We start from the raw sequence: 23,166 nt of genomic DNA, 5'->3' as shown, positions 1-23,166 counted from the left end.
AGGGGGTGTAGGTATAGGACAGATGTTAGGGGTAGGTTCTTTACTCAGCGAGTCGTGAGTTCATGGAATGTCCTGCCAGTAGCAATGGTGGACTCTCCCTCATTATGGGCATTTAAGCGGGCATTGGAGAGGCATATGGAGGATAGTGGGCTAGTGTAGGTTAGGTGGGCTTGGATCGGCGCAACATCGAGGGCCGAAGGGCCTGTACTGCGCTGTATTCTTCTATGCTCTATGTTCTATGAAAGGTTCAAGGGGAGTGGCAGCATCATAATGATGACTGTAACTTCTCAAAATGTCCAGGTCAAGATACAGCTTATGATTTGCATGCGCCAAGGTGAACTGGCTGCCTGCAAATACTGTGATGATATTACAGCTTTAAGAGGTGTATTTTGTCCTTGTTTTTTTTAAAATGAAGGTTGGGATATATGTGCCGAAAAGTCTACTCAGAACCAAGAAAATAAACAGTTTGTGAGGCACTGGGATTTTTTTTTAAAAGTTAGAACAAAAGCAGCAGCTTGAATGGGTGGGGTCGAGCTCCCACAGAATAAAGATTTTCCAGTTTTAGTTTTTTAGTAGCAGTTTGCTGCTGGGGTCTTGAAGCTGGATGTGGAAGCTGTTTTTCCTGTCTCTGTTACAGCCAAAAGCTGGGGGTTCTCTTCCTGCTGCTAGAACTGAATGTGAGATAATCTGTTTTACTGTGTCGAGTGTGTGGTGCTGGTAAAGCACAGCAGGTCAGGCAGCATTTGAGGGGCAGGAGAATTGATGTTTTGGGCATAAGCCCTTCATCAGGAATGAGGCTTGTGGGCTGGGGTTCTGAGAGATAAGTTGGAGGGGGTGGGATGGAAGGGGGAAGGTAGCTGAGAAAGCAATAGGTAGATGAAGGCGAGGGAGAAGGAAATAGGTTGGAGAGGAGGGTGGAGCGGATCGATGGGAAAGGTGATGGACAGGTCAGGAGAGCGATGCCGGGTTGGTGTCTTGGGACTGGGATAATGTGAGGGGGGAGGGGAAATAAGGAAACTGTTGAAATCCACATTGATCCTGTGTGGTTGCAGGGTCCAAGTTGGAATATGAGGTGTTCTTCCTCTCGGCGTTGGGTGCTAAGGGTTTGGCGATGGAGGAGGCCCAGGACCTGGATGTCCTTGATGGAGTGGGATGGGGAGTTGAACTGTTCAACCATGGGGTGATGGGTTACTGACCTTACCTTTGCCAACAATGTATTTATGCGATGTTATTATATTGGAACAGTTACTATTTAGTAGTTAGGTAGTTTACAATTCTGTTACGTTTTCCAATAGAGTCTTTCGTTGTAATTTAAACACCGTGTATGAATAATGTGTGCTTTGTTTCAAGACTGACTAACTTAATTGCATTGGAATGTAACGCCTGGCACTTGCCTTTCAAATAGAAAATGTTAGGTCTTAGCTGTCATCTTAATATATTTTGAGTTGGTTTGCTCTGGTCTATAACACTACCAACTTATCTCCCACGTTAAATAGGCAGAAATCAATGGAAATTTGGTATTCAATTGCCTCAGGATAAAGAGCATAGAATCGTCTTTGTCCTACGGAGGTGGGGTTTAAGGCAGGCCAAATTTGGGGGTAGATTCAGATACTGGGCATCAGGTCAGCATTCCAACCTGGAAGCAAAGGCACATAAAAACACTCACTCACAATGACCCAGACAGACCAAGAAAAATAATGCTGCATTTGAAACATATATTAAACTGCATGAAGCTCCCAAAGTTGACACTGTACTGCTCTTCCAGTATTTAAACAAAAGCTGTAATTTATAAACAAAACCTGCATCAGTTCCAGACCAACGATCTGATCAATCTATTCACAGCAGTAGAACATTGCACAGATTACCTTCCCCTAAAGAATAATAATTCAACATGCCACGAGCATAATTAAAAGACCAATTATTTCAGCACTGAGCAATCTAGAAAAGCAATTAAACACCTAACCAACACAGTATATGCCCTAGAGCATGGACTAAGTATGACCCTAAGAGTTCCCATAGAAAGGCCAAACAGATACACGATTAGATCCAAATCAATCCTCTGTCACTTATGATAAAAATGCCTCAGGAATGGATCTGAATTGCTTTATCTGGACAGCAACATCATCTTAGATTAAAATCACACCTTTACCATCTAAAACATTCAGAAATGCTCCAGAGAATATTGTCAGACAGAAATTTGCAGCAAGCCTCTCAAAGAGACAGACTATCAAAAGATTATAGCATTACAGAATTGTCACCATGCATTTGGCTCAGTGCGACTGCACAGGCAGTCCGAGCATTTTGACTTAAAGAGTCAAGCACCTGCCTCTGCAACCTTGCACATTAATTAAACAGAATCAATGTCCTCTTGAACGCGTCAGTTGAACATAACTCCATCAGACTTTGGGCAGTGCATTCGAGACCCAAATTACTCCGTGTGCTAAGGTCTTTTTCCTCGTCTAGTATTTGCTTCCTTTGTAAAACACTTTCAAACCGTGCCCTCTGGCTCTCAATCCTCTTACAACTGGGAACAATTTGTATCTCCTCTGTCCAGAACCTTCATGATTTAGAAAACTTTTATCAAATTTCCTCTCAATCTTCTTCGTGCCAAGGAAGTTAGTCCCAACTACTCCATTCTGTTCTCATAACAGAAGCGTCTCATCTCTGAAACTATTCTTCTAAACCATTCTTCTAAACCTCTTCTGCAGTCTCCCCAATGCACTCACATCCTTCCTATACTGTGGCACCCAGAACTGTTCACAAAACTTCACCAAAATGCCCTAATATATGTTATCAGAACCTTTGCATTCCTGAACTCTATAGTGAAGTCTGGAAGACTCTGTGCTCTTTTTAACAGCTCTCTCGATCAGTCCTGCTTGTTTAATGACTTATACTCCTGTGCACCCTTTAGAAGGCAGCCCTTTATTTATCTTGTCTCTCCATGTTCTTTGCACCAAAGTGCATCATCTCTCACTTCTTGGGAGGAACTGTCAGAGTTTAGAGCCAAGGCAACTGAAACAACAACCACTAATGGTTCAAACTGGAGGAACACTCTGGTCTAAATGTATTGGAGGGCTACAGGAGCTTATAGAAGTTGGGAGGGAGGATTTTAACATCAGGAGCGAATGAAAGTGAGCAAGCCCAAAGCCTGATGGATGAGCAAACTTAAAACATTAATCTTACTAAGTTGGAACTGCTCATGCATGTACTACTGGAGAATTTTATGCTTGGGTCCTTCTACTAACAGAAATCTCACAGTACTCCATGCTTGACATATCAGAGAGGAGGCAAAACCAAACAATTCCATATGTGGTTTTATATATTTACACTTGACTGAGCCAGAGTACAAACAATTGATCAGTTCACTGCCTCTCTACAGTGACGTAGCAGCTCATCGAGATTTCCAAAGTATTTGATGACGAATTTCCTTTTCAATTTCATTAAAGAACTGACACTTAAATCATAAGTTAGTCTTTGGGAAGAAATCATGGGATAAAATGGGTAACCCCTAAAAACCAGTGTGGTGATTATGTGCGATTACCCTACACTCCTTCAGTGCAAGGCAGGCAGCACATAGTCTGCATGTGGCCAGTGATACACCACTCATTGGTCACACATGTTAACAAGTGCCTCAAATCTAACTTGCTGGCATTACTTAAAGCTAGCTTGTACCTCTCGAAAAGGAAGGTGCATTGTAGTGGTTGGACATCATTTGGGATAGTGCGGCAGATAACTACAGCCAACCAAGGAAGGACCGTGCAGCACGGTTTTGTGACATTGTGCTATAGGTCTTGGTTGAGGAGGTGGAGAGGAGGATACATCCACAGGCAGTGGGAACAAAAAGTTGCAGATAAGTGCTGGGAAGGTGGTGCCAAAGACTTGGTGTCATATTGCATGATGTTTGATAAACTCATTCTTGTCATGGTCATTGACTGGATCTTCAAATTCCGACCAACTACACCACTACTCTCAATCTTTTCTCATTTGACAACATTTCCATCAGACTCCCAACAATAATCTTCATCAAGGTCTCAAATTGAACGTTCATATGCCCATCACATCAAACTGGTGCCTGCCTTACACCCACATCTTACTGCTCGAACACACAGTCAACTATCCAACAGTGACACCAATGACCTAAAATGTTTGCACAGCACTGACACACATTTCTGGAAAGAGACAGCAAAGATGGTGAATAACCGAAGCAGCAGGAGGTATCTGGGGGAGGAGAGGTATGCCTACCCACTCTGAGGGACATGGTGCTGGTCATATCAGAACAGACAGCAGCACAAATAAGGGTATCCCTGTGAGTGATCCACCTCTCTACACATTTCTCTCCCATTTCCCATAACCCTAAAGAGCTGTTATGGTACAGTGGTAGTGTCCCTCTGTCTGAATCAGAAGGTCCTGGTTCATGTCCCACCTGTGCCAGATATGTGTAATAACATCTCTGAACAGGTTGATTAGTAAATATCTGGCCAACAACTGTTCTTGACTAATAAGCTACAATTAACTGGAGCATGCACTCCTTACTTTACCCACCTTCCCCTCTCCTTTCAGATCAAGGGCAGTAACATGGACAGGCAGGAGAGGAAACTCAGTAAGATAACGATGAAGTTACACCCCGTCTACCTTCTACCCACTTCTCCAGGACCAATACTGTGGGCAAGACAGAGGTATCAGCTCACCAGAGAACAAGTTCTGTAAGAAGTCTGCCATCAGGGGGCTCTGATAGAGGACTTTGACAGGCCAGGCTACAAAAAGCAACCAATGCAACTACAAAAGAAATACTTTATGCCTGGGAAAGGTTGCTAGAAAGCCAGCATTCAATGTACATGAGAATGGTTAATGTCTCTGCTTTCAGTGGCACAAAAGAAACATCCACTGAAATGTCTGGGTGCTGCAGTGTAAGTTCAGACAGTTGCAATGCTGACTGTGGACACCAGTGTTATAGCAATCCAGCAACCTGTCAACAATAGATCACTCTGCTTTCTGAGGCACTTTGTCCAGGAAAGGAACCGGGGCTCCTTAGACTACAAACCTGCATTTTTCCCTCAGGAAGACAGCTTTCATGACCCCATCACTACTACTTTCTTAGTGACCAAGCTGTGTTGTCAGAGCTGAAAATGTGTTGCTGGAAAAGCGCAGCAAGTCAGGCAGCATCCAAGGAGCAGGAGAATCGACGTTTCGGGCATGAGCCCTTCTTTCCTGAAGAAGGGCTCATGCCCGAAACGTCGATTCTCCTGTTCCTTGGATGCTGCCTGACCTGCTGCGCTTTTCCAGCAACATATTTTCAGCTCTGATCTCCAGCATCTGCAGTCCTCACTTTCTCCTCGAAGCTCGGTTGTCACCCAACAGCTCAAACTGCTGCTGCCCATATCAAAATGATGCATTCTGAAGCCAGTTCTTCTGAGGCCAGAGATGCTTGAGGTTAGCCTCTGACAGCCTCATGCAGTGAGGGTCGGCAATCTTTCACCAGCCACGCTGCAGTCACTCGGGCAGCACTGGGTCAGAACATTCACCAGCAGGAAATTAACTTGCACACGTCCTGTCCATGTGAAGTGTACACTTGTGATCCCTTTCATCAAAATGGCGTCTAGGGTGTTATAACAGCACATGCCCACATCTTAGAAAATGGGATGAGCCTGATTTCTCTCAGTCATATAACAAAATGAACTCTATTGGATCTGTGTGAATATTTCAGCAGGTTTGAACTCTTGTTCTTTTGGTGTTGATGACCAACATTCCACAAACTTACCCTTTGTGGAATCAGTTGGGCGGTGATCCCCTGGACTCTAGTAATTTGAAGAGTAGAGTGGTGCTGGAAAAGCACAGCAAGTCAAGCAGCATCCAAAGAGGAGGATAATTGACATTTCGGGCAAAAGCCCTTCATCAGCTCATCCCTGATGAAGAGCTTTTGCCCGAAACGTCGATTTTCCTGCTGCTCGGATGCTGCCTGACCTGCTGTGTTTTTCCAGCATCACTCTGATCTTGACTCTGATCTCCAGCATCTGCAGTCCTCACTTTCGTCTAGTAATTTGAAGCTGAGTTTGCACTAAAGGGAAAAAGAAAACAAATGAAAATCAAACTAATGAAACTATCTGATTCCTCTGTTTGAGCTCATTACGTCTTGAGTTATGTTATGTGAGTAGTGATCCAAAGGCCTAGTAAATACCCCAAAGACATGAGCTCAAATCCCACCATGTTCCCTTAGAAACATAAAGTCAATTGCAGTACTTAATAAATCTGGAATGAAATGCTCATATCTCCAATAACGTTCATGAAATGACTGGACTATTATGAAGTTACTGGATTCAGTAAAGTCATTCACTGCAGATCCACAGCAACACGTTTAAATCTGAAATGGCCTATGAGGCTTCAGCTGTATTGAATTATTACAGAAAAAAAGTACAGGTGTGTCTACATAACATGAACTGAAGCAATTCCAGAAGGCAAATTATGATCAAGTTATCAAGGGCAATTAGGGATGGACAATAAATGCTGGTATTGCAAATGATGCTTATGAATGAATAAAGGATATTATTACGGTGAAGATGGTTCAGAAAAGATCAAGTTAAAAATCACACAACATCAGGTTATAGTCCAACAAGTTTAATTGGAAGCACTAGCTTTCAGAGTGCTGTTCCTGTGGGACAACCACCTGATGAAGGAGCTGCGCTCCAAAAGCTAGTGCTTCCAATTAAACCTGTTGGACTATAACCTGGTGCTGTGTGATTTTTAAACTTTGTACACTCCAGTCCAACACCGGCATCTCCGAATCATTGTTGCCAAGAATGGAAGGTTTGAATTATAAAGAGAGGCTGGATAGGCTGGGACTTTTTTCACTGGAGTGCAGAAGGTTGAGGGGTGACCTTGCAGAGGTTTATAAAACCATGAGGGCTATAGGTAAAGTGTACGGCATGTGTTCTTGCCCTAGTGGGGATTTCAAGGGGCACGTTTTTCAGGTGAGGGGAGAAATATTTAACACAGGCATGAGGGGCATTTTCTTTCTTTACAGAGAGAGCGGTTTGCGTATGGAATGAACTTCCAGAGGAAGTGATGGATGTGAGTACAGTTACAACCTTTAAAAGACATTTGGATAAGGGCAACAGGAAAAGTGTGAAGGGATGTGGGCCAAGTGCAGGCAGGTAGAACTAGTTTACTCTGGAATTATGATTGGCACGGACTGGTTGGGTCTGTGTCCGTACTGTAGGACTCTATAACTATGACTGTAAAGGAAACTTCTAAAGTAGTATTAGAGTGAAGTAAACTAATTTACAGAAAAGGCAGAGGATGGAAGGGAGAGTGAACAAAAGAATAGGACAAAATACAAGGAATCAAAATTGATGGAGCTTTTGGCAATATCTGTCTGCAGTACAGCTGCCAGATACTTTTATCTAACCCTCCCAATACTTACCCTTTTAAATCATTGCCTCGATTCCCACTTCTGGCAGTGATGTGATATTTAACTTCATAGCTCACCTCAGCAGCAGGAAAAGTAACTTATCAAGCTTCTAAATAATTCATTGCAATGCCTGTGTGCTTCATTATGATGAATTGAGAGAAATTGCCCTGAGCCATGGGTCCACCTCTTCAGCAGCCGCTGGTAGGAAACACAGCTCCTGACATCCCACATGCACTAAATGTCAAGTCACACACAGATCATCAGAGTGGTCTCAGAGGTGCAGCAGGAAATTTTTGAAGGATTGCTCCCAGGAAATAAAGAGGCGTACGTAATGTAGACACTGAATGATTGCCGCTTAAAAATGTGTTGCTGGAAAAGCGCAGCAGGTCAGGCAGCATCAAAGGAGAAGGAGAATCGACGTTTCGGGCATAAGTCCTTCTTCAGGATTGAATGATTGCCGTACTCTGAAAAGCGAATAGCATCTGAAAAACTTCTTCAAGAAAATACATAAAATAATATTTGGATGTTTATTCTATTGATGGGACTGATGTTCATCTGAGCATTGATCATGCATTACACAATGCTTTTAACATTAAAATTTCCTGAGATCCTTCACAAGAGTGTAATCGGGAAAAATTTTGACACCAATCCATGAGATAATCGGATAAATGGCCAAAGGCTTGGTCGAAGAGGTAGATTTTAAGGAGTCTCTTAAAGGAGAGAGGAGGTGAAAGCAGTGAGGTTTACAGAGGGATGACATGACAGCAGGTGCTAGCACAAGAGACCAGAATTGGAAGATGCAAATCTGAAGGTTGGATGGCCAGATGAACTTAGAGCTAACCTGTCCTTCTCTAGAAACCTACCGTGTCCCCATTACAACATGATCTGAGGTCAAAAATCAAACAACACCAAGTTATAGTCCAACAGGTTTATTTTAAATTGCAAGCATTCTGGGATGTAACCTGGTATTTTTCACTGTGTCCACCCAGTCCAACTCTGGCATCTCCACATTATCGGACACATTTATATTAGCCTTACGGCTACCTCTGACTCCCATCCTGGCACTACAAGTGAGCTTTTGCTTTCCAGGTGGATTTCTTCAGTACTCTTTGTCAGTTTACCTCTTGTCGACATTAATCAGCAACGGTTAATCAGGAACTATAATTTGTGTCTTTACCGGCACAAAGTCCTACAGCCCTATCTAACAGCCATCATTGATTTTCTAATATTCCTGAAAACTAGCAGCAACCTGCATCGACAAAGCACCTTTAATATAGAAAACATCAGAAGCGTTTTCAAGGTGTATGCATGAAGGAGGAAAACAGGTCAACAAAGACATGCTGCTTCAAGGTTGGAGGGTTAGGAAGGTAGCTGAGCCTTATTTCAAAAGAGAGATGAAAAACAGAGATTAATAATTTTTTTTAATGTTTAAAAATAAAATTAGGCAGTAACAGTGTACACTCAGGTAGTGCATTCTTAGGAAAAGGGCCAAAGTAGCTGAGGACTCAGTCAACTTTGGTGAATTTATGCAAATGGAGGGAATGTGAGGGGAGAAATGGTTCTAGTGATCGATTTGTCACATTAGTGGAGAAATTTAATGATGAGGACAGCAATTTAAATTCAAAATGCTGGTAAAAGGGGAGCAAGGACTGGGAATGCTGGATGACAAAAGAAATTGAGGGTTTGGTTAAGAAAAAGAAGGAAACATATATAAGGTACAGACAGGATAGATCGAGTGAATCCTTCGAAGAGTATAAAGGAAGTAGGAATATACCATAGAGGGAAATCAGGATGGCAAAGAGGGGACATGAGATAGCTTTGGCAAATAGAATTAAGGAGAATTCAAAGGGTTTTTACAAATACGTTAAAGATGAAAGGGTAACTAGGGAGAGAATAGGGCCCCTCAAACATCAGCAAGGCAGCCTTTATGTGGAGCTGTGGAAAATGGGGGAGATACTAAATGAGTATTTTGCATCAGTATTTACTGTGGAAAAGGATATCGAAGATATAGACTGTAGGGAAATAGACGGTGACATTTTGTGAAATGTCCATATTACAGAGGAGGAAGTGCTGGATGTCTTGAAACGCATAAAATTGAATAAATCCTCAGGACCTGATCAGGTGGACTCTAAAACTCTGTGGGAAGCTAGAGAAGTGATTGCTGTGCCTCTGGCTGAGATATTTGTATCATTGATAGTCACAGGTGAGATGCCGGAAGGCTGGAGGTTGGCTAGCGTGGTGCCACTGTTTAAGAAAGGTGGTAAGGACAAGCCAGGGTACTACAGACTAGTGAACCTGACGTTGGTGGTGGGCAAGTTGTTAGAGGGAATCCTGAGGGACAGGATGTACATGTATTTGGAAAGGCAAGGACCGATTAGGGATAATGAGCATGGCTTTGTGCGCAGGAAATCATGTCTCACAAACTTGATTAAGTTTTTTGAGGAATTAACAAAGAGGATTGATGAGGGCAGAGCAGTAGATGTGATCTATATGGACTTCAGTAAGGCGTTCGACAAGGTTCCACATGGGAGGCTGATTAGTAAGGTTAGATCTCACGGAATACAGGGAGAACTAGCCATCTGGAAACAGAACTGGCTCAAAGGTAGAAGACAGAGGGTGGTGGTGGAGGGTTGTTTTTCAGAAAGGAGGCCTGTGACCAATGGAGTGCCACAAGGATCGTGCTGGGTCCTCTACGTTTTGTCATTTACATAAATGATTTGGATGTGACCATAAGAGGTTTGGTTAGTAAGTTTGCAGATGACACCAAAATTGGAGGAGTAGTGGACAGTGAAGAGGGTTACCTCAGATTACAACAGGATCTTGACCCCAGATGGGCCAATGGGCTGAGAAGTAGCAGATGGAGTTTAATTCAGATTAATGCGAGGTGCTGCATTTTGGGAAAGCAAATCTTAGCAGGACTTTTACACATAATGGTAAGGTCCTAGGGAATGTTGCTGAACAAAGAGACCTTGGCATGCAGGTTCATAGCTCATTGAAAGTGGAATCACAGGTAGATAGGATAGTGAAGGTGGTGTTTGGTATGCTTTCCTTTATTGGTCAGAGTATTGAGTACAGGAGTTAGGAGGTCATGTTGCAGCTGTACAGGATATTGGTTAGGCCACTGTTGGAATATTGCGTGCAATTCTGGCCTCCTTCCTATCGGAAAGATGTTGTGCAACTTGAAAGGATTCAGAAAAGATTTACAAGAATGTTGCTAGGGTTGGAGAATGAGAGTTATAGGGAGAGGCTGAATAGGCTGGGGTTGTTTTCCCTGGAGTGTCAGAGGCTGAGGGGTGACTGTATAGAGGTTTACAAAATTATGAGGGGCATGGATAGGGTAAATAGGCAAAGTCTTTTCCCTGGGGTCGGGGTGTCCAGAATTAGAGGGCATAGGTTTAGGGTGAGAGGGGCAAGATATAAATGAGACCTACGGGGCAACATTTTCACACGGAGGGTGGTATATATATATGGAACGAGCTACCAGAGGAAGTGGTGGAGGCTGGTACAATTACAACATTTAGGAGGCATTTGGATGGGTATATGAATAGGAAGGGTTTGGAGGGATATGGGCCGGGTGCTGGCAGGTGGTACTAGGTTGGGTTGGGATATCTGTTCGGTATGGATGGGTTGGACTGAAGTGTCTATTTCCATGCTGTACATCTCTACGACTCTATGACTCTAAATTGGATGAATAAAAGGATGAAAAGCAAGCAAAGGTGCTGGAGAAATCTATTCAAGAGTTGATATAAAGCTTGAAGAAAGGTTTTGGTGATGAGAGTGAATAAAATATGCAGGGAGTTTTGAGGAGATTTGTAGCTCAGATTGAAGTGTGCTTGCTGAACTGGAAGGTTCGTTTCCAGACGTTTCATCACCCTTTGAGGTAACATCTTCACTGGGCCTCCAGGCGAAGCACTGCTGGTGATTTCTGCTTGCTATTTATATGTTTGGATTGCTTTGGTTGGTGATGTCATTTCCTGTTCTTTTTCTCAGGGGGTGGTAGTTGGGGTCTAACTCTATCAACAAACACATGGAGTTAGACCCCACCTACCACCCCCTGAGAAAAAGAATAGGAAATGACATCACCACAGGAAATGACATCACCAACCCACGAAATGTCTGGAAATGAACCTTCCAGCTCAGTGATCAAACCTACATCCGTAATGTGCAGGATTAACAAAAGCCCAAATAGGTGCACATCCCCTGTGACCAAATGACCTATATGTTGAAGACAGTGAAAGAAACATAATAGAAGCAGAACTATGAACAGATCTTATTTATATCTTACCTATAATTAATAGTTTGCACATTATTGTGACAGCTGTGCTCATAGTTTCAAATTTCATCATCATTGTTTTGTAAAAAGTGTAGTTAGTAATGTTTGGTGACAAAGTCACCATTCTTATTTGCGAGCTTGCTTTCTCCTTTAAAACTGCTCGCTAAATTGACAAAGGAAAAATTCAAAATACATATTGTCAGAGATTTTGAAAGGATTATTAAAATGTTCTTAAATGGTGTTCAAAAAAATCCACTGTATCAGAAAGCCACTTAACCAAAAGCTGTGCAATAATAAAAACAATACGTGCATAATGCAAAGATACCAAGACAGAAACATCTGTGTCTTTGAAAGAGAATGACTCATCTTTGCACTTGACAACATCATGTTACAGAAATGCAGCACAGTAGAACCATGTATTTAATTAACACCAATTACATTCATCTGCTAAAATCATTACTTTCCCAGGAACACTGGACTGCGAATGGCAGAGCAGTAAATATTATTGCAATAATTCCTGTGAAACATTAAAAATAACAAATCTGAAATTGTATGGAAAGCTTGCAAATTAGACCTTGCACTTGTGGGAGATAGCTTGAGATAATCTGTGATATTGAACAAAAAAAAATTTCAAGAAAAGCTTCTGTTGGACCTCACTAGTTGAATTCCACCAATTTGGAAACAATAACCCTCTAGCCTCTAATCGTCACCAAATTGAGACATGCATTGTAAAATATTTCCACTGCTTAGTTTGGGATTACGTTCAGCATGGACTGGTTGGACCGAAGGGTCTGTTTCCATGCTGTATGACTCTATCAATGTCTTCTTTATTTTCAGTATCAACCTTCCCAGCAAACTGCATCACAGGCTTTACTGAAATTAAAGTGCACCTGAATTATTATCTTTTCCTCACATCAGTTTTTCAATGACTTTTCAAAAGCAAAATTCCATTCCAACCCATGGATCTATCTTTAAATAGGAATTCTTTACAACCTCACTGTCTTGCAGTTTCTCGAATCATCTTTGCCTCCTTTTCTCAGAAATAGGAGTAACAGCTGGCTCTCACCAGTTCACATTTTCGGTGTTGAACAGGCTGATTGGCAACAATTAATACTCATCATGTTCATGTTATTGAAAAGGGTTAATCGATTTGAAATCAGAAGCCTTAACTTTCGGAGGCAAGCGTAGCTCAGCCTGGATTCTGCCTTCACAAGGAAGATAAAACTTTGTGTTTACTGTCATTACACCATGAAGACAGATTGTAACTTCTGGGGTCTGTACATTCACCAAGTAACATGGAAATCTGAAAATGCATCAGTGATTCCACATTTCTGCTGAGAGAGTATGTGTAAAAGCACCTCCAGACTGCAATCAACGAAAATCAATTTAATTGATGAAGACTTGCACTCAATTTGTTTTATTTCACATATTTTTCCAATCAACCTATTCAGAGATGTTAATTCACAGCTCTGGAACACAGACTTGAACCCAGGTCTCTCGGTTCAGGGTTACAGATACTACCAGTGCACCACAAAAGGGCCCAGAACTTACCATAAAAAACATTTTGCACCTGGTTGAATGAAGTTAAGGGTGCACAAACTTCATAATTACTGCTAAATGACCTTGCCGACCCTGAAAGGCTTTATTTGTGTTTGTGGAATGTCAGAACAATACAGCACAGGAACAGGCCCTTCGGCCCTCCAAGCTTGCGCGGTCACATTTTACCCTTTCATGCTGAAACTGTCTGCACTTACAGGACCCATATCCCTCTATTCCCTTCCTATTCATGTATTCATCCAGGTGTTTCTTGAATACTGCTACTGCATCTGCTTCCACCACCTTCTCTGGCAGCGTGTTCCAAGCATTCACAATCCTTTGTGTGAAAAATGTGCCTCACGCATCTCTTTTAAACATTCCCCCCCCACAATACCTCCCCTCCCCCACACCTTGAACCTGTGTTCCCTCGTAATTGAGCCCTCCACGCTGGGAAAACAGCCTCATACTTTCCACTCTATCCACATCATTCACAATCTTATAAACTTCTATTAAGTCACCCTTCAGCTCCTGCCTCCCAGTCTCTCCAACCATACCAGGTGGATTTCCATGATGATGAAACAAAATCACCTTTATTTTTGCATCTGTGGTATTCCGACCAATATATATTTCACAATTTATAAATTTAAAACAAAAAAGGTGAAGAAATAAAAGTCAATGCTTTTAACTTTGTGGTGCGGTCTGTGAATAGTTCCTGGTGATTGTCTGTTTGCCAATACGACTGCTGCGATCTCTCAGACAGCCCCTTTACTTGGCAGCAGATTTAAACTGTTGCTGGGAAAGGAGGAAACCGGGACAGGGCAATTGTCAGATTCTTTGAAGCAATTTTCAAGATAAGCAGAGAGTTCCCATGCTTAAAGCCATTAGCAAAACAAGACCCTTGTGCCTGCCACATAAATATAGCAACTTTTGCCATTCAATATGTTCAGACAGTGAGCCCAAAGGAGTAAGATGCCATTCATGAGAGAATGCTAGTGCCACGAGGAAAGAAAGGAATTGCCACGTACCAGTGTGAAACTGGCAATTCTTCAGGAATATTCTACATACTGCTACTCATCGTTTATTGTCTTGTTTGTACGTGCACAGAGAACATATCTCTCCCTGGTCAATTAGGTATAATTGACCTTTTCCAATCACTGCTGAAAATGTGTTGCTGGAAAAGCGCAGCAGGTCAGGCAGCATCCAAGGAACAGGAGAATCGACGTTTCGGGCATAAGCCCTTCTTCAGGAATAGGAATTCCTGAAAAAGGGCTTATGCCCGAAACGTCGATTCTCCTGTTCCTTGGATACAGCCTGACCTGTTGCGCTTTTCCAGCAACACATTTTCAGCTCTGATCTCCAGCATCTGCAGTCCTCACTTTCTCCTCTTTTCCAATCACACTCATGATTTCTTTACAAGGCCAGACACTGCAGGCTGAAATATCCATTATGGTCTCGAGCATTTAGTTACAGCTAAAAATTCTAACACTTAAAAAGTGAAAATTGATTTGCATCTTGCCATCACTGCAGCAAACATCACTGCAGCACTTGGTGTTACTAAGTGAACAAATTTAAATTTAGGTCATTTAATTAGTACTTGCTTCTAAACTTCATTAATGCACAGTCCTTCCAAAATTTTCCTTTCTTGTATTAATTTTCAAAGGGTAATATTTGGCTGTTTTTCAGGTACATATGAAGATATGAAGTCTGCATGCTGTAAAGACAAATTAACACATAAGAGTGCAATGCTTCACCTATCACACTTGTGTTTACACTGAACGTGGTAGGATTCTGTCCAATAACATGTCATTAAATTCCTCTTTTATTTATTCTATTTCAGGTCATGTGTTGCAGCTCTGCATTACCTTTCAGTATGTCGAAAATCATTCCCTTTAGATGTGGTTACTCAGTCGTTTCTAAGGAGTGTCCATAATTAAGTCATTAATTTTAACCCTTGAAGCTGACTTAGCTGTGCCTTCTAGCCCTGGAGACGGGGTGTGTAGTCTCAGCATTTAAAACATACCAATATTCTGCAGCAATAACAATGTTTCATCTTCGTTTGAAGTTTTATATTCATTTCTTTAGTTTTATTTTCTAATCATCTTTTGCGCACTCTAACACAGTGCAAACTGAGAGTTTGGTGAGTGAGAGAGCTTGGTGATTAACTATAAAATTAATTGACAAAACATATAAATTAGGACATAATAGCAGAAAAGGGGGGGGGGGTGAAGTCCTGGGTACTAGTGTGATCCAGTACGCCAAAGTCTGTGCTAAATGTTACTCAAGGACCCTGCACAGAGGTAATTAGTGGGATGCTCAGCAGCACACATTAACTCCTCGGGGTGAGGGAATGGTACCAGGGCATTTTCTTTTCCCCAGAATGTAGGCATACCCCTCACGATTCGGTCAGCAGTCGTTCGGTGGGATGTGATTCTGACAGAGTCAAATATGAGGATCCAGGAGACGGAGCAACACCAATCTTTGCAAATAGGCAGCAGGTCTGAGAACCTTTGTTTGGTTGAGAGCAAGGGATGTAGAGTGGAGGGTAGGTCAATGGACTGACCATGGAACTGTGCTCTAGGAAGCTATTCAATTGGGTGGAAGCAAAAAGGAATGTAGGGGACAGTGAGGAGGATTGTCACGGTTCTTTGCAACAAAGAATGCGAATTGAGTTGCCTGTGTAGGCGACTGCTGTCAGAGTTTGGGACTTCTGCTCAGGGCTGGAGAAGACTTTGTAGTGAGGTTGATGGGGGAGGGTGGAAGAGATCCAGTCACCATGATCCATGTAAGTATCGAAATAAGCAGGAAGAAGGAGGAAGCATTAACTCAAAAAGCAGAACCTCACAGTTAATTATCTCTGGGATATTAGAATTTGAGAATCTTTACAGTGTGGAAGCAGGCCATTCAGCCCATCTAGTCCACCGACACTCCAAACAGCATTCCACCCCAGCCCATCCCCTTACCGTATCCCTGTAACCCTGCATTTGCCATTGCTAATTCACCTAACCTGTACATCCCTGGACACTATGGGGCAATTTTCCATGGCCAATCCATCTAACCTGCACATCTTTGATTGTGGGAGGAAACTGAAGCACCCGGAGGAAACCCACGCAGACACGGGGAGAATGTTCAAACTCCACACAGACAGTCGCCCGAGGCTGGAATCGAACCCAGGTCCCCGGCACAGTGAGGCAGCAGTGCTAACCAAGAAGCCAACACGACACCCAGGGAGGCATGAGACATGAACAAATTAGCACAGAGCAAATGAAATTAGAGAAATGATGTGTGCTTCAAAGGCTGGTGTGGGAAGCTGTTCCAGTTTGTGGGCTACTGGCCCCGGTATTGGGGAGAGTGGGATCTGCACCAATGGGGCATTGTCCACCTGAACTATGCTGGAGCCAGCGTTCTAGTGAGTTGCATACTGAGGGAACTAGAGAGAGCTTTAAACTAAATAGTAGGGACAAGGAATAAAATGTTGGAAGATGCTACAAAGGAAGGGGGAAATGACTACTGTGCCACTCCAAATTGCATTGTGGTGTAGATTGAGAACTGAACATTGAAGTATACAATGCATTTAGGAAGAACAGAGAGCTAGAAAAAGGTGGATGGGTGGCTCTTAATTAATTATGGTATTAATACAACAGAGGGGGATGATTTAATTGCTGGAAATCAGGGTGCTGAAACGGTTTTGTGCAGAAAACTGATAAAAGCTAGAAGTAACTTGTGGGAGTGGTGTGCAAGCCCACTAACAGTAACCACATAGTACAAAAACAAGAGGGAGCTTGTCAGAAAGGTAAGCAATAGACATGGAGAATTCTAAGCTACATATAGATTGGTAAACTCAGATGGACAAAGGTAGCCTCAGTGAGGAGTTCATTGGATGTTGCTGACATCGTTTCTTAGAACAGCACATTGTTGAGGCGACCAGTTCACAAACTCCCCAAAACAAAAGTCCGATCTCCAACTAAACGGGCACCAGAAGATCCCGCCTATTGTTTCTGTTTGTGAGAGAATCAAGACTAGAAGCCACAAAAAGAGGGGTCACAAATGAATCCAATAAGGTTGAGGAGAATCATTTTATTCAGACAATAGTTAGGATGTAGAACTGACTATCGCAATTACTTGTGGGAAAATATAAATGCGTGTAAGGCGATATTGGATAAGTGGTTGGTGAAGAATGGAATAAGAAGTATGTACTCGGTATTAGATAAAGGTGGAACGAGGATTACATGGCTAAATAACATTTATAGCACATAATGTAACCATCATTACCACCTCAGGACAACAAATAATACCTTACCAGCGACGTCTGTACTCAAGACACCAAATAAGATAATATTATAATCTTTGTGCATCAACTCAAAACCATCTCGCACATAGTTATCAAACTGCTGCAGCTCAATCATAACTCAAAGTTATGAAAGCAACAAGTATTTGTATATAAAATCTAAAATGGAGACAGTCAATCCTGGTACAACATGGTAGTTCTGTTCTCGTGCAATCTCCGTGTTATAAGAAAATTGTGTAATAGCAGCAACATTTAAAATAACGGAGCTGGAATTTCATTATAACCAATCCAAGCTTTAAATGTTTGCGCTTCAGAAAGTTTCTCCAATTTGTCAATCAGGTTGTAGCGAATTTGTGTTAACAAAACACGCGTTATAGCAGAACAGCCTATACTTTAAGCATTTTTGGAAAATGCTTTGACCCTGAAGAATTACCCAGAAGGAAAGAGCACTTTTCCTATGCAAATAATTTTGCATAAAGACAAAATATTGTGGATGGTGGATATCTTAAAAATAACAATAGTGGAGGAACTGAGAGCATCTGTGGAAAAACAGTTAACAGTGAGTCCAGTTTGATTCTTCTTCACAACTAGTTTTGGAACCCAGTTTTGAAGTGGAGGACTTTAAACAGTGCTGAAGAAGGGCCACTGGACCCAAAAAGTTAACTCTGATTTCTCTTCACAGATGTTGCCAGACCTGCTGAGCTTTTCCAGCAATTTCTGTTTTTATCCTGATTTACAGCATCTGCAGTTCTTCCAGGTTTTACTTAAAACATTAACTCTGTTTTTCTCCAAAGATGCTGCCAGACCTGCTGAGTTTCTGTAACATCTTCTGTGCTTGTATCAATGACATTACATTTCTGCTAAACCTCCTAATCGGAAGATTTTATGCAAAATAAGCTTTTGCAATTCTCTCATCATAATTCCATGTAATTTCACAGGACAATCTGACAGCAAATCTATATTAATATTTCCATGAAGTCTTAAAATATCACAACGAGTGATTACCATGGCAATGAATGTTACAGTGCACTTCACTGCAACTAGCTGTAGTACATACCGAGTGAATTGGCCTAGTTAAGAAAATGTGTTTTGTGGTATTAAAAAAAGACCATCTTTTATCACACCATCACCACTCTAACTACCTTTTCTAACTCCAGAAGCACAAGATTCCATTCTGCATTATCAATTTCATAAAGTAACCAAAAAGACCAGCAAGCTTACTTCTCTCCATGATCTAGAATCCCTTCTGCCCCCAAAAATGCCCCTACGTGTCTCAAACTTGTTTACATGACTTATATTAATTAAGGTGCTGTGGTTATTTGACCTTTGTATACTTAAATAAGCATACCTGACTTCTCATGTGCATTCTTGTCCAACAAGTAGCCAGCTGGTTCAAACACCATTCCAGGATTCATAGACATAATTGTAGATGGTTCCCTGAGTGCAGTGTTGAGTGAACGCTTCATTGTTCAGATGAGCCATTAAATAACATCTGACTTGCTTTGCAGGTGAATGCAGTATTTATCCAGCCAATTGCTCAACTTTTCAGTCAGCTGGTCTTTCATCTTACGTGCTGTTGATGATCCCATGAATTGGCTCCCTGTTTGCCTGTGACAATGGCTACATTTCAAATAGCAGCAATTTTCTTTGTGAAAATTGATATAGACAAGGAGTAATCTACTTGCTGTGATGGACAATTTGATTGGATTAACTTTGTCAAATGTTCATCAGAATCCTGAGACAGCATTTTATTGCTCCCAAAATAAGCAATCCCAACTTTACCTCCTTCCATTTTAGGCAGAGGCAGAGAAAAATCAGGTTTGCTGGCCTCAGTATCCTTTGTTAGTCTTTTTTTTAAACAGTAGAATGATTGGAGTTGTTCACTATTCGTAACTGGGCTAAAGGGTACATTAATTCATCAACACATTCTTAGGTCACTTTCATTGGCAAGATAATGTGTGACTGTGATGTAACATGCATTTTCAACAAATACTGTGGCATTTTTTTCCTTTCTTCATTGCTTTTGTTTAATGACTGCATCACAGTCTTCAGCACTATTTAATATTCCCAAATATTCCTCACATTCAATGTCCCTCCAAGAGATTATTTTGCAACTAAAGTATGTAGCTCACTGGTTTTCAGATGATATAATTGTACGTTTGGTAACATATTTTTTATGAATAATGTACAAAGCACCTTTGGTCAAATTGGTTACATTATCCCATTTCCCTATTAGTTAGGGCTAGAAATTGAAAATATTATACAACTTCATAAATCAATATTTGATAAAATAATTACTGAAAAAAACTCTCTCTCTCTCCCAAACAGATATAAATTCTAGAGGACGACAAAAGCAGAGGATAATTTTTAGATGTTAGCAGACTTGCACGGATTTTCCTTCAATAGGTGGGCAGGCCAGATTATTGGAAACACGATGAGCAAATTCAATCCTTGGTCACCTTAGACTTCTACAGACATTATATCAGAAGATGCAAAGCTATATGGCATCGAGCTCACTGCTCAACTGTCTGATCTTCCCTCCCATCAAAATAAATTTCTCAATAGGAGTGCTTAAAGCACGAACTGCTCAAAAAGTCTGCTCACCTCAAAAATCTGGCAATTCATAAAATTCCAACTAGTAAGAGAAATTTAACTTGGATATTAAACAAATAAAGACAAACAAACTACAAAGATTACATTAAGGGTATTATAGTTGTCGTTTTATGACAGAAAAAGTTGAAGTGTATCTGTGAAATATCTTGTGAAGCTTTCCAAAAAGAAATTCCAATTTTCACCAGTTACTTCTTAAGAAGTCCCTTCACAGTTTGTTATTAGCATTTTTGCTACTGTATGTCATTTGTATGGCTATGTTGACTACACTCCGAGTTTTGAGTCAGATGATTCTGGGTTTAAAGTCAAATGTAGGACTTTGAGCACTGCACTACAAAGGACTACTGCTTCATGGGACATCTCAAATTGCTTCACAGTCAAAGAACACATCAATGCTGGTTTGTATTTCTATATACATATAATTGATCTGATAATTTTGAAACCTGCTAAGGCTATCTTGCTGTCCTTCATTCCTAATACAAGAATCACAAAATGTTAGTCAGCAAGTGCTACTTCTGCTGATTTGATTGTCCCAAACTACATGGAGATTAAAGTCACCCATGATTATTGCACTGCCTCTTTCATCTACCCCCGTTAGGTGTTGGTTTATTGTTTGCCTTACAGAGGTCTATAATGCATTGCTTGGGAGGGTAGTTGAGGCTGAAAACCTCAACCTGCAAAGTACTTAGATGATCACTTGAAGTGTCATAACATTCAAGGCTATTGGACTAGCGTGGGAAAGTCACACTAGTATAGTACCTATACTAGTCTATAATTAGACTCAAAGGACTGAAGGGCCTCTTCTGTATTATATGATTTTAAGTATGGATCATGTTAAGTATGGATCATGCATCATTACTAAGTGCTAATCTCCTGCTTTTCCCCTGACACGTTTGAGTTTTTTTTTTTGGATTAAAAATAATGTGCATCTTAGGTCCTCTTGGAGCACCATTCAGTTTGGAAACCCCAGTCCAGATACAGCCAGCCATTGCTTCTGGAGGAGCATCCTGACAGTGATTTGCAGGAGGGTGAAGGGGAAGCTGGGATCGTTTGGAACTAAACTGGAGAGATCCCTGGAAGAGCCGTCACATGACACAACAAACAAACAATGGCCTCCTTTGTGGTCATTCCAAGCAGCACACAACTTGCCTGGCCTCGAGAGCAGGGACATGTGAATGATACCCACATTCCAGAAAGAGGGAAATCTAGTGTTACAGAGGTCTCTGCCCTGTCTCAGTTTGCTATATCAAAGTTGGAGGCAACAGCATTAACTTCAAATATTCCGTGAAAAGATCAACCAATATCCTGAAGCCCAAGATGGGGAGGCATTGACCTTTACTCAAAATGGAACTTGAAGACCACTTTGGTCAATCACGTTTGAAAATAACGACTACTTGGTCTAAAGAAGCAAAGCTAGAATTTAAAGCTTAGCACAGAATTTTGAAAAATAATTTCAAGTTACCTGCAATTTTGGGGGGATGATCTGCTTTGTGCACTGTATATAATTAAATCAGAATAAATCACTGATTTGCATTTGCAATTTGCATTTTTTTCCACCAATTTCTGTTTTTCTTTCAGGTTTCCAACATCTGCAGCCCTTTAGTTTTTGTTGAGGTCAAATTTCTTTCCACATGCTGGAGACAATGTTATAGAAAATTTTAAAATCCATTTACAAGATCTGGCATTGCTCATATTTATTGTACAATGCTAAATGCTCATATTTACAGTCCAATGCTAATTGCTCAGACAACAGATAAGAGGGATTTTTTTTTAAATGACAATCATTTGTGGTTAGCTTTTTATTGCATTTATTGAATGATAGAATTTCTACAGTCCATTCAGCCCAAGTGCTGAAGAGTATCCCACCCAGACCCACTCCCCAAAACTAGCCCTCGAAGCCCTCATTCCCCATGGCTAACCCACCTAACCCACACATCCTTGGACACTGTGGGCACTTTAGCATGGCCAATCCATCTAACCTGCACATTTTTGGACTGAGAGGGGGAATCAGAGCACCCAGAGGAAACCCACGCAGACAGACGTATCAAAACCGGGTCCCTGGTGCTGTGAGGCAGCAGTGCTAACAGTCACCAGACTCAAACATTAACTCTTTCCTTTCTATAGATGTTGCCAGACCTGTTGAGTTTCTCCAGCACATTATTTTTGGGCCACTTTTTAAAAATGTTGTTACATACATTTTTAAAGGTGACTATAGTTGTAGAAGCAATCAGGCCTTAGAGGACAGACTATTAAACCAAAAGAAAACCATGGACATTTAAAGGGGCATCAAAACTTAGTTCTACAGCAACCATTACTCCCTCAAAGCTCGTCACAATTCTGCATTATGACTGCAGTGGGGTCATGATTCACAGATTGGGAACCTCTGAAATAGACTCTGGGAGTTGGGAACAACTTTTACTTTTACATAGAATCATAGAAATCGACAGCATGGAAAAGGCTATTATAGAACATAGAACATAGAACAATACAGCACAGAACAGGCCCTTCGGCCCACGATGTTGTGCCGAACATTTGTCCTAGCTTAAGCACCCATCCATGTACCTATCCAATTGCCACTTAAAGTTCGCCAATGATTCTGACTCTGCCACTCCCACAGGCAGCGCATTCCATGCCCCCACCACTCATTATTGGCCAGTTAACCTTCATATCTCATTTTTCCTCTGCGTATTTCCTTCTTAGTAATCCTCTGTTGCTCTTTAAAAGCTTCCCAGTCCTCAGTTTTCCTAATTATCTTTGCTATGTTCTCCCTTTTCTCTTTTAACTTTATATGTTTCTTAACTTCCCTCGTCAGCCACGGCCGCCCATGCCTCCTCCTGGGATCTTTCTTCCTTTTAGGAATGAACTGATCCTGCAACTTCTGCATTATACACAGAAATATCCGCCATTGTTCCTCCACGGTCATCCCTGCTAAGGTATTGCACAATTGAACTTTGGCCAGCTCCTCCCTCATAGCTCCATAATTCCCTTTATTCAACAGAAATGCTGTCACTTCCGACTGTACCCTCTCCCTCTCAAATTGCAGATAGAAGCTTATTG

The 23,166-nt window shown here is 41.5% G+C and overlaps 1 protein-coding gene across 5 annotated transcripts in view; it reads right to left on the bottom strand.

Annotated features, from left to right (window-relative positions):
• The window catches only part of sh3gl3a (SH3-domain GRB2-like 3a), a 131,864-nt gene that overhangs the window by 78,277 nt on the left and 30,421 nt on the right, over positions 1 to 23,166 (bottom strand). Inside the window, exon 1 of one of the 5 annotated variants that reach the window (XM_043677588.1) lies at positions 18,848 to 18,923. The exons of 3 other annotated variants lie outside the window; for them this stretch is intronic. In XM_043677588.1, coding sequence (XP_043533523.1) covers positions 18,848 to 18,865 — 18 coding nt within the window. In that variant the 5' untranslated portion in view covers positions 18,866 to 18,923. Of the gene's footprint in view, positions 1 to 5,758; positions 5,873 to 18,847; positions 18,924 to 23,166 lie in introns of those variants that run through there. One more of the 5 variants, XM_043677590.1, reaches the window with a different exon arrangement.

This window comes from Chiloscyllium plagiosum, chromosome 36 (genome assembly GCF_004010195.1).
Source record: "Chiloscyllium plagiosum isolate BGI_BamShark_2017 chromosome 36, ASM401019v2, whole genome shotgun sequence".
Taxonomy (NCBI): domain Eukaryota; kingdom Metazoa; phylum Chordata; class Chondrichthyes; order Orectolobiformes; family Hemiscylliidae; genus Chiloscyllium; species Chiloscyllium plagiosum.
The sequence above is the reverse complement of the archived record's forward strand: the minus strand, read 5'-3'. Positions and strand labels throughout refer to the sequence as shown.